Here is a 12,141-nt window from a genome sequence, read left to right as displayed (position 1 = left end):
GTGAGGAGGAAAGTTGTATTGTCTAACTTCAATCAGCCAATCTAAGAAACCAAAAGAACATCTTCATTAGGAGCATCACAATCACACTCTTCAAAGCAAGAATCTTATTTATCTCCTTTTGCATTGTCCTATATGGAAGAAGCCACAAAGGAAACTGAAGGATGAAGTTGTATTAATCAAATGATAGGCTAGATCTTTTCAAGAATTTTTTGTTGTAAGACTACAATAACTGAAATTCATAGAAATAGAAATTATTCCTGACACGGACTGACACAGACTGATCTGTAAACTAATGGACTCGTAATGCTGAAACAGATATAAACAAATTTATCCTTAAAATGTTAAACAATTATCTCACAGCAGCTTTGAAAGATTCTGATATCACTGTGTGGGACAAGCTGAAATTAGCTCCAGGCAGACCTGTAACAAAACAGGTTATGAACAAAACAGTGCTATAGAACTATCGTTCTTTCAAAGCTATCATTGCCACAAAGTGGGTTCAATAATATGCTATTACCTGTGTTTGACTGGCCTGAGATATTCCCTCAGATTTATTTTATTTTTTATTTACTTAGTATTTATTTATATCTTGCCTTTAGTACTTTTATAAATAACTTAAGGTGGTGAACATAATAAATTTCCTTCCTACTTGATTGTCGTAGCTCACTGGTAAACTAAACTGAGCTCTGCCACCCAAAAATTTAGGCACGATCATTTCCATAAGCTAAATCACCTCTATATCTCAAACACTGATTGTTGATTCGAAATGAACATCAAGTACACAGAAAAATCCTTGATTAAGGGCAATTAGAATCCAGCAGCAAATCTTTTTTGCAGGTCCATCATTAACCTTGCAAAAAATTGCCCTGTGAGCCAAAATCTCAACAAAATATGACTTCAAATTAACAATATTCAATTAATTAAAACAAGCAGTACAAAAAACCAATAAATAAATCACAAGCAATATATAAATAAATTCTATTTATCTGGGCAATTCTTTTAGCTTATTGCTTAATTTGTAAGACTGAGAATGTAGAATTGATTTTTGTTAAAAATAGGAGAAAGAATCATTCAAAAACTATGCTCAAATCAGAACAAATTGTGTCATATATCTCAATGAGTTCAACAGAATTTTGCATATATGTTTTTACAGACTGACCACCAATGAAAGCTGGACAAACCTGGATATTATCAATATTACAGGACTGACTTCAGATTTTGGTATCATACTGAATTTATCTTTATGCATCATTCTTTGCCAAAATGTTCCTTTAATTTGTTTTTTTAAAAATCTTGCCTTTTTGTTGCTTTTTGTCTTTTTGTTGTTTTTTTATTTTTACAATATTCATGCTTATAGTGAACTGATTTTTAAAATACACTAGGGTTCCTTCAAAACTTTCAGTGGTTGTTTTCATTAATGAAGTGAAAAATGGCAGTACTAAATTATTACCAAAAACTACAGTATATTAACATCCAAGATCAGCATAGCCAATAATCCTCAAAATGCTTATGTCCTTTCCTTTCCCTCCCCGCCAACCTTATTTAAGAAACAGAAGACTGAAACAGCACTATACAGCCTAAACTATAATGGTCAGCTATAAATACCTCTTTTGAGTCATGCATGTAAGATCAACTGCAATAGACAACATACCTATTACATATAGGTAGTTCTCGATTTACAATAGCAATAGGGACTGGAATTTCCACTACTAAGCAATGCAGTCATAAAGAGTGCATGCATTGCTTAATAATGGGAATAGCTGCAGTCCTGGTTGCTGTTGTTAACTGAATCCCACAGTCATTAAAGTGAGACAACTTCATGCCTGCTTCCCACCACCAAAGTCAGTGAGGAAGCCAGTAGGAAATTGCAAGCCCCAGCTTTGAAGGCAGGTAAGTGGCTCCTGTTGGTTGGAAGGAACAAGAGGGGTAAAAGGGAGTATGCATGAAAGAGTAAATGAGTAGATGGGGTCCCTGAGAGATGCCGAGCAGGTTAGATACATAATGGGGTATCCAAGAGGTGTGGCCTAGGTTGGAGATGGTGCATGAGAGGAGGTATGATGATGGTTTGTGAAGATGTGTAGGTATGTGAGGGAGATGCAGCAAGCCTAGAGTAGGGTACTGGGGTGTATGAGTGCTGGGACAAGTGGGGCTCTGAGGACCAGTTGTAATCATCATTTTTCAGCACCATTATAACTTCAAACAGTTGCTGAACAGATGATTGTAGGTTGAGGACTACCTGCATGTGGTTTAAATTTGCCAAACAAGGACTTTGCAAGAACTGCTATTTATCCCAGGAGAAAGCATTTTCTAAGCTGAATTTTTTCTGTTTGTTATTAGGCCAAAATGGAATCAGAACAATCTTTCCCTAATCTTGCAAAGATCACTGAGGCCAGACCAAAATATTGATTTACTGGAACCCTTATCATTACAATTCTTTCTCTTCTGCTTCTAAAATGTCTTGATTCATGCTCTGCACCAACAAATTATTTCAATGCATACAAACCCTAATGGGCATGTGTTGATTCTGTAAGAGCAATGTTAGCACAGCAGAGCATAATTGTGACCCACATTGCACATTATTCCCTAGAGATGGAATAGATTCAGAAATTACCAGAAAAGTCCCAGGAAAGGAACTATCACATTGTTTTGATAACACAAAGCATTTTCTCTCAACTATCCTTCCTGCATAAGATGGATGAAAGTAGCCTTAGCCTATTGAAAGGACTGTAATGACATAACATATATAAGTTGGTTGAGAGCTCTAAAGCATTACATTAATTGTTAGGATTTATCAAGAATTACTATTACTAAAGCTTGGTATAAGGTAGTCAGCAACAAAGAGCTTGTGCAACAATCTATATTTCAAGAAGATGTATGCAGAAAATCTTTTAATAAATTTGGCACTTCAGAAGAGATTGATCTGTTTTCTATTCTTGCCCATAATGAAAAATGAAATCTCAGATTTACACTTACTTTAACTTACTGAATTTTCTGTTATGAGGAGCATAATAAAATGGGTTTCAGATAGGAAAAGCTGGATTATTAACCACTTACAAAACAATGGATAGGGGTGGGAAAGTAACTAAGGAAGCACATTCAGAAGAATTCTATTTCCCTAGCATACAAAACTTAAAAACAGCAAACAAAATAAACCATCATTCCACTCAGCAGGGGGATATCATCCACTGGGATACACATGGAGCTATCCCAAGTTCTATTCCTGTTGCTTGGTTAATAGATCTTTAGTCTTGAATTTGTTTTTTGTGCTTTTCATTGTAGTTGTGAAGCACTTTGATTTCAATTCCAAAATGGTGCTTCAGGTATTCCTGAGCATATAGATCAGGGATGTCAAACTCGTAACGTCACTTGACGTGTCGCGATGTATCACAACTTTTTTGCCATTGCCGGCAACGGGGTGGGCGCAGTTTTGCTATTATGCATCCGGCCCGTGGGCTGGCAGTTTGACACCCCTGAAATAGATGATACAAATGCAGTATCTGTCTTCAGCTTTCTAAAGCAGCCATATTTTCTTGGTATTTTTCTCCCTTTTGAAAATATACAATTGCTTTAAAGTGTTTTGGATAGGTGCTACATTCTCCTTCCCATGAACTCTGAAGTACTTTTTTGGAATTACATGGAATATTAAACCTTCAGTTCATCAAGCAGTCTTATAAATTCTTCTTATCTTTCATATAAAAAGGACTGTCATCATGCTGTTCATTACTATATTTGGTTATATTTCCTTAGAGACTATTTGATTTTTAAGTGGCCAACACATGTTGATTCCCCCCCCCAGTTAACAGTATTGCTGGGATGATAAATCTATGTACTTTTTTTTGGTCTATTTAAAAATGAGATGAAAACTTAATCAGAATTGACTAACTACATAAAGGAAATAAAAGCAGGGAAAGGAAAGCAACAAAGACAGAATTGGAAGACAGATGTGAAGATGAGCAATACCAAAAGGCAGTGAAGGTCAAACTGTAGTTTCTTTGATGCACAGCAAACAGGACATCTACATAGTGAATATGCTTCACAAAACCTGCAAAATCTGAATATCTGATCACTCACCTCAGGTGAAGAGTGGACTTGTTGCACACCATGTACAGTCAAAGCTATTGATCCTCCTTTGCTAGTTTGAGGTGTATTCTGTACCACGAGCCGCTAAAACAATTGGCATAAAAAGGTCTGATTATCTTAAGAAGAATTATGATAAGTTGAGCCAATCATTAACAAGCAAGACCAACTGGTAAGTTGCTATGTTCTTTGGGACAAGCAACCTATTTACATTCATTCAGTAGGTTGTGCCAAAAACTGCTTTATTATTTGCCTCAATTTACACTGATGCTGCATATTATTTCCTGTGTACATACAAAGAGACTATATTATATACATATGCATGAAAAATGTTCCTTAAAACTGGCCCAACTATATCTGTTTTTCCTCTTTCCAGGGGGAAGTGAACAAGACCAAGCTTGATAAAAATAACATAGGCTGCACCCAAAGCAGCCCCAAAAACAGACAAATTACATCTTGTTTCAACTTTTTAAAATAATCAAATACTTTTTTTCTGTTGGAGGCAGCAGTTGCCCCACTTATATTTCTACATTAGGTATTTAAAAATCATGCTTATGATGTACTTTCTAAGTTTATAATTGCTTGCTATACTTGCTGCGTAACTCCTTTTGAATCCATTTGTATCCTCTAATTCCTCTTTAAACCTTTCAAAAAATCTCTTCCCTTTTGTAAGTTGGAACATCTGCTGCTTAAAAGTTAAAATTACTCATTCCAGTTTATCCCAACAAAATGGTATTTTTCTGTTTAGTGATCAAAAAGTATATTATTTTTGTACAATATTGATAGATATATCTTTGAGCACAATTACTCAAAGATACCAATTACTCAAAGATACCAATCTCAGTACTGAAATGTTGCAGAACATGATCTCTTGTACCCTTCTTGACACAGTGCACAATTATATCTCTTGATACATTTCTTAATTCTGTATATCTTGTGCTAATTCTGTATGCTTTGTCCACTTAGGCACTCATAACTTCTGCATCCCATTCCAAAACTTTTGTCAAAAGGTTCAACAACCCTCTCTTTGATGTCTTCACCAGGTTCCTCTGGAAAAGCCTCGAATAAAATTCTCGTGTCTTAATTCCTATGGTATCACATTATCTAAATCTTTTTCCGTCTATTTATTTGTTTTATTTTGCAATTTTTTTCATTTTATTTTTTAATTTATTTGTATTACAGATTCTTCATTTTTTTAATTCCCTTTTTCTATATCCTTGGCACCTTTAGTCACATTCAGCACTCTGGACATCTACAATCAGATCATTTTTCATAACTTTCCCTTTTCTCTTTGCTTAATGAAACCAACAAATCATCCTTATAACAAATTGACAAAAAGTCTTTGTTCTCTCAATGTATGTATTATTTATTTAATAAACTCAAAAATGCTTTAAAGTAAATAATAGTCCAACTCAACCATCTTCTTAATTTGTTTTAAGTTTTTTTTACTTCAAACTAATCAAATTTTTTGCTTTTAATTATTTTAAATCCTTCTAATTGTTTCTTTTCAATGTAATCTGGGTTGAAGGATGCTCCACTGCTCAGATCTCTGTAGCTTTTAAAATTGATATATTCCAAATGTGCAGTAGAAGGTGAAGATTTTGGCAAACCCAGTATCTTTAAGTAGACTCCACTCAAAGGCATGAGCTTAATATTTCTTTCACAGCTCATGGTGTTCTACTCATGAGTTGCCTTTTGGGTCCTGCGCATGTCCTCACAGTGAGCTGCCTTCCAGAGCGCAAGTGGGCATTCCCCTGGTCTTGCCTTGCCCAGAAAAGCTCTGCTGGCCGAGGCTTGTCACCTAGTCAGCAGTTTCTGCCTTGGCACCACCTCCAGTGTTCAGAGATACATATCCACCATTTCCTCCACTGAAAGTCCTAAGTGGTACAGTCATTAAGCAGGTCACATGGCCATGGCTTGCTGCCAGCTACCCCTTGATTTGCTTGTTGGAAGGCAGTGTGAAGGTGGCAAACAGCAACCATGGCCATGGGACAATGGAAATACCGTAAATGCAAGCCAGTTGCCAAGTGCCTGAATCATGGCCATGTGATTGTGAGGACTTTGTAATGGTCATATCTTCGAGAAGCAGTCATAAGTCTTATTTTTCAGCACTGTTATAGCTTCGAATGATTGCTGATCAAGTGATTGGTAAGTGTGACTCCCTGTATTACACTTAATGAGGTGAGTAAATCAAAATTAAACCAGACTTTATTAACAGGGAACTTGGTCCTAAGACTGCCTTTCAGCCTATGATGGTATTCTCCTTGGGAGAAGAATTCCATAGTGTGAGGGTGCTATTTGGTCCTCGGCTGCATCTGGATCTCAAGGCAGTGACAATAGCAAGGGGAATGGTTGCATAATTGTCTCTGATTGTCATTGGTCACTTTCCTGAACCAAATAACTTCTATGCCTTTTGTATTTTACATCAGGCCACTCTTGGAAGAACATCCACAAACTTCAGTTCTCAGCACTTGTCAATTAGACTGATGGAAAATATAGGGACCGCATTACCCTAATGTTGAAAAATCTGAACCGATTGCCATTATGAACATGATTTAAGATACGGGTTTTAATCTTTGATGTCTCTACTTTTTCATCTTTAAAAAAAAATTAAGATTTACATCATGTATTCATCTTAATCATACTTTAATTCTTTTCTTAATCTTTGTTAATCTCTTTCAGCATTATATGCCTTGGTCTTCCTTTCATATGGAAAAAATGAGGTATGAATCAAATAAACTAATATGCATTTTGTGAAGACTGTGAAAAGTGTTTTATTACTTAGCAGCTTCACAAAGCAATTCATAACATTTCTTGGGATAAACATGCTAGCTTAAGCTAGTACCATAATGCAGCTACATCTGATAATAGAAAAAGAACTATAAATACAGCACATTTTTACAGCAATATATGAAGCACCTGAATATTGTCCAGCAGGCATGTTGCTGGACAAAGGAGAATGCTTCAACACATTTCCAGCTGTTTCTAGTAGCATCAGTAAAAGAAATGAAACTCACCTGTGGGGGAACTTGCACACTTGTAAGCTGCAGAGGAGATACTGTTCCAGGTTTTGTTTGTACACTGGCTTGAACCAATAACCTCTGCACAGAAAAGAACAGAAAAAAAAACAAGACTTTTAGTCTTAATTACTTTATTTTTCTTACTCAGGAATCTGAAGTTCATTATATAGAAAAGCCAATATAGGTACTCCTCAACTTTTGACCACAATTGAGCCCAAAACTTCTGTTGCTAAGTAAGACATTTGTTAAGTTTGTTTGTCCCATTTTACAACCTTTTTTTGCCACGGTTGTTAAGTGAATCAATGCAGTTGTTAAGTTAGTAACACAATTGTTAAGTGAATCTGGCTTCCCCATTGACTTTGCTTGTCAGAAGGTTGCAGAAAGTGATAACGTGGCCCAGGGACTCTGCAACTGCCATAAATATGAAACAGTTGCCAAGCATCTGAATTTTGATCATGTGACCATGGGGATACTGCAGTGGTGGTAAGTATGAAAAATGATCATAAGTCACTTTTTTCAGTGCTCTCACAACTTTGAACAGTCATTAAATGAACTGTTGTAAGTTGAGGACTACCTGTAAAATATTGTTTTTGTTATTCAGGATTTCAAGTTGAGTGAAAACCCAGTGTCCTCAGTTGCAAAAGCAAAAGCATTTCAGAAAAAGAATACCACTTCCAATTTGAGATCATCTGCTTCTCTTGCTCTTGTATTATAATCAAGAACAAAATACAAAAGCAGAGAGCGAGGTGCAGAGGGAGGAATTCATAATGAATTGGATTATATAGTTTATTACAGGCAGAATTGAAGGCCGATTTGAAATCTACCTTGCAGTAGTGCATGTAGTAAAGAGGATCTTTTTTTCGGTGTCCACATCATTTGCAATGAACAGGGTAACAATGTTTTCTATTTCCATCACCCTATCTATGAAGATGTGGATGGAGGAAAGCTTGGAACCGATGGAGGTTCCCTGTGAGCAACCTTCAATATTCTTTGCAGACAAAGTCATAGGGTTATTTTGATTTAAACTCCAATTTGGGGGCAAATCATATGAAGGTAACCTTGTCAGCTTCATACAGATCCTTTTCAGCTTGACAATTCAGCTTGATGATGTGAAATGCATGTGCAGATAGCTAAGGGGCCTCCATGTGTGTGCTTAATCCTTGCCCCACCCAGTAGAGTCAGTATCGGAGTGGGACTGGTTCCATGGTTAAGAGAGGTGATTAATGCTTCTTTAAGTATGGTACATGTCCCTATTATCTTAAATGGACTTTTGTAAGACCTTTGCTGAAAAAAGGCCTTTCTTGATCCAGAATAGAATAGAATAGAGCTGGAAGGGACCTTGTAGGTCTTCTAGTCCAGCCCCCTGCTCAAGCAGAACCTCTGTCATATCAGACAAGTGACTGTCTCATTAATTAGAAGTTAGACTTTACTACTGCGTTCTAAGGCAAAATGTTTGAGAAACCAATAGCCTTGTAACTTCAAATATATATTTTAACTGGATTTTTGTTCAAATATGTTATTGGACTGTTCTGGTCGTTTTAGCTGAAGAGCTACATCAGAAGATGATGCAGCCAGGTGTAAAAGGTATAAAGGTGAGCTGGTTGTTAAGCAACCAAATTGCAATCACTTGATCGTGGGGAGGCAGGCAATGTTGTGATGATTGGAATTACTTTACAGAAAGGGCTATAAAGGGCCCTTTCCAAGGCCATTGTAACCTTGGCCCATCATTAATGAACGGCTGTTAAGTCAAGGACTACCTATATGCTATTCGCCATCTACGTGAAATTGCTAGGGAGATTATCTGGAGTTTGTACTGTCCTTGGTATGCTGTTGACACCCAGCTCTATTTTCTCTTATTTTTCTAATTCCAAAGAATTAACCTGTACATTTGTGTATTACTTAATTTTGATATTCAAATGGATGAGAGAGAACAATTAAAACTAGAGAAGAATAGAAGTGCTTTTCCAATAGCTGCCCCTACCTTGTGGAATACCCTCCACCCAGCAATTTGTCAAACCCCAACACTTTTAGCTCTCCAGAAGGCCACTAAGATTTGACTCTTTACTCAAGAACTGAAGTAGTGTAATGGGAGCCCGTGAATGGTTGGGATGACTGAGGTGCTTGGGGTGGGGGCTGGTTTTAGTTTGTGTTTTCATGATTTATTGGTTTTTATGGTTTATAGTTTTATTGTTCTGAAACACCCAGAGTTGTGCTCCAAGATGGGCAGCTATACAAATCCTTTAAATAAATAACATAGAATTGCTGTTGGTAGGGAAAAAGCTGGACTCGAGCTGAAGTGAGACTTCTCTGAGTTGGAGTTGTACAGCAATAGAAGGAGCATGATCACAAATTACAGTTAGTGAGCCAAATGGGACCCTTCCTGAACAGGCTGCCTTTAGCAATAGTTATCTATGCCTTGGTTACAACTTGTCTTGCTTGACAAATGCAATGAGCTGTATGCAAGCTATTCTTTAAAAGAACAGGTTTCAGAACCTTCAATTAATACAAAGTATAATAGGTAAATTATTGTCAGTGAAAAGCAGATATCTAGCTACTAGTTGCATTCCAACACAATCCAATACATTGACTTTTAAAGCCATTAATGGTTTGGCAGTGTAACTATTTACATATACCTCTCCAAAAATAAACCTGCTTGGCTACTTAGATTAGCAGGTGAGATTTTACTGATCTTTTGAAGATTTTCTTGTCACTAAAAGACTGACAGTTTTCCTGCATGAATCCCAAAACATGGAGCACACTCCCTAGGGCAGGGGTAGGCAACCTTGGCTCTATTATGACTCGTGGACTTCAATTCCTAGAATTCCTGAGCCAGCATGTTGAAGTCCACGAGTCATAAAAGAGCCAAGGTTGCCTACCCCTGCCCTAAGGAAATACATCTGGCTCTCACTGCCTCATCAGTCAGGCTTTTAATTGTTATTTCAGTAACTAATTCCCATATCAACTGTATTAATGTTACTGTAGCTGATATTTTGTATTTTTATCATCTTAAACCATCTGGATTGTTAAAGAAACAAAAAGCTAGGAGAGAAACAAACAAACAATCTCCTATTCTTACCTACTTTGGAGACCAGCTTACCCAATATGCCTTTTGTTTTTACTCATTATATCTCATGTCTCTTACACTGTTATGAAACATATCTGGAAACTTGCGTCAGACTTCCTCTGATTGCTTTAGTACATCTATGTCAGATTAATAGCAAGACTCTCAATTGAGCCACATACCTGCTGAGTGCCCTGGACTTGCTGGACCACCTGAGTTGGCACTCCTGACTGCGTAGCTGTGGATGCTGGACTGGACTCTGAAACGGTGTCACTGGGCCTCATGGAGCCTTCTATTGAAAGTCAGAAATATATTTGACAAACTTCCCCAAGAAAATCCCAACTTTGCAATTACATCTCAAAAAAAAAAAAAAAAATGGAAGAAAGAGCATTCTTTCTCTGAAGTGAAGGAACAACCAGGAATTTTAGTATTCACTCAACACTTAGGGCCATGTGACCAACAGGAGTCCTATACTGTCCCTACAACCTATCTCTCTAAAAAGTTAACATAACATATTTTCCTATTCCAGGAGTTACAGCATACCGAATTATTGCTTTATTATATTTTGTACTCTACAAGGGATTCAGGATCCTTTTTCCCAGAGTGAACTCTTGCTGATATGGGTCTAGGACAACTCGCCACAGGACAACTCACCATGGAGCAAGAGTTACACTAATAGCAAAGAAATGATGGAATAAAATCATTAAAGGGAAGAAGCAAAAGGAGAGATCAAATGAAATGTGAATGAAAAAAAATAAAATATTTTTTTAATTATTTTAAATAATTAAATTGAATTATTTTATTGTCCCACCGCAAGTTGGCCATGGCGAGTTGGCCGCGCAGAGTTGTCCCATTCCATGCTAACACTACTCCCCTTCAGAAGAAGCACTGCTCCAAGAAATTGTTTGAGTTACTTGTAAAGGGGTAACAGTTCTTTTGAAGGAGAATAAGAAGAGATTAGACTGATATCACTTGGGAAGGCTTTAATTTTCAAAATGGCTTACTTCAACTTTATAATTCTATAACTACATATGTATGAACCGCTGCTTATCCAGACTAATATTTGGGACTAAAATATTAATTATTTTATTTTATTATTTATTTATTTGTGTCCTATCTTTATTATTTCTATAGATAACTTAAGGCGGTAAACATATCCAACACACTTTCCTCCTATTTTTCCCACCACAACCCTCTGAGGTAGGTTGGGCAGAGACAGAGTGACTGGCTCAAAGTCACCCAGCTGGCTTTCATTGACAATTCATATTGACAACTAAATTACACAGAGCAGCCAGATCCTAAAATGAAAGCAGATATTATTCAAATGTAGCAATTCATTTTCCTCACCAGAACACTCTAACCTATAAGCATGTTTTCAGATGATTGTCTTAGGTTTCAAATGGACAGTTCTTGTTAAGAAAAGTCTATATGAGATCTCTCCAGCATGTTTTTGCTGGAAGCTGTTGTAATTCCCAGCAGTTTGTCATTACTGTTTGTAATGGTAATAAAGCAATCCATATATATTTACCCAGAAATGAAGATAACTTCCCCCACTACACTGCTCCTTCATCACGAAGTCTCATATTTAAAAGTTGTGCAATATTTGTAGTGTAAAGCAAATCCCTCCCCTCCCTTTATTTTAGAAGTTCTTTAAAAGTTTTATTGTATATATTTATTTATTGGATTTAAATAAAGAGAATCATACTGAAGGACTCCAGGTAATATATAGGATCCTAGATAAAAATGCCAAATCCAGTCTGAACATCTATCTGACTGTGCGATGAATTATAATCAATAATGATTAATAGAAATAACATAATATAACATAACATAAAAAAACAGGCCACTGTTCCACAAACAATCAATCTTCAAAGCCACCCCTCATCTGAAAAGTCAGGATTTCACAAGCCTCAGGAAATCACAGGATTGGGACCATCGGCATCCTTCATTAGGTTATAGTACCATAAGAGGGAAAATGCCCTC

The 12,141-nt window shown here is 36.6% G+C and overlaps 1 protein-coding gene across 11 annotated transcripts in view; it reads right to left on the bottom strand.

Annotated features, from left to right (window-relative positions):
• The window catches only part of RFX1 (regulatory factor X1), a 61,230-nt gene that overhangs the window by 36,124 nt on the left and 12,965 nt on the right, over window positions 1-12,141 (bottom strand). For all 11 annotated transcript variants that reach the window (XM_039329700.1, XM_039329701.1, XM_039329698.1 and 8 more), the window contains 3 exons: window positions 10,341-10,450; window positions 7,095-7,178; window positions 4,072-4,164 (listed from right to left, as the gene is read on the bottom strand). In XM_039329700.1, the coding sequence (XP_039185634.1) occupies window positions 4,072-4,164; window positions 7,095-7,178; window positions 10,341-10,450 (287 nt within the window). The remainder of the gene's footprint in view (window positions 1-4,071; window positions 4,165-7,094; window positions 7,179-10,340; window positions 10,451-12,141) is intronic.

Source organism: Crotalus tigris, unplaced genomic scaffold (assembly GCF_016545835.1).
Source record: "Crotalus tigris isolate CLP2741 ecotype Arizona unplaced genomic scaffold, ASM1654583v1 scf7180000024407.359931, whole genome shotgun sequence".
Lineage (NCBI taxonomy): Eukaryota > Metazoa > Chordata > Lepidosauria > Squamata > Viperidae > Crotalus > Crotalus tigris.
This window is presented reverse-complemented; position numbering and strand designations above follow the sequence as displayed.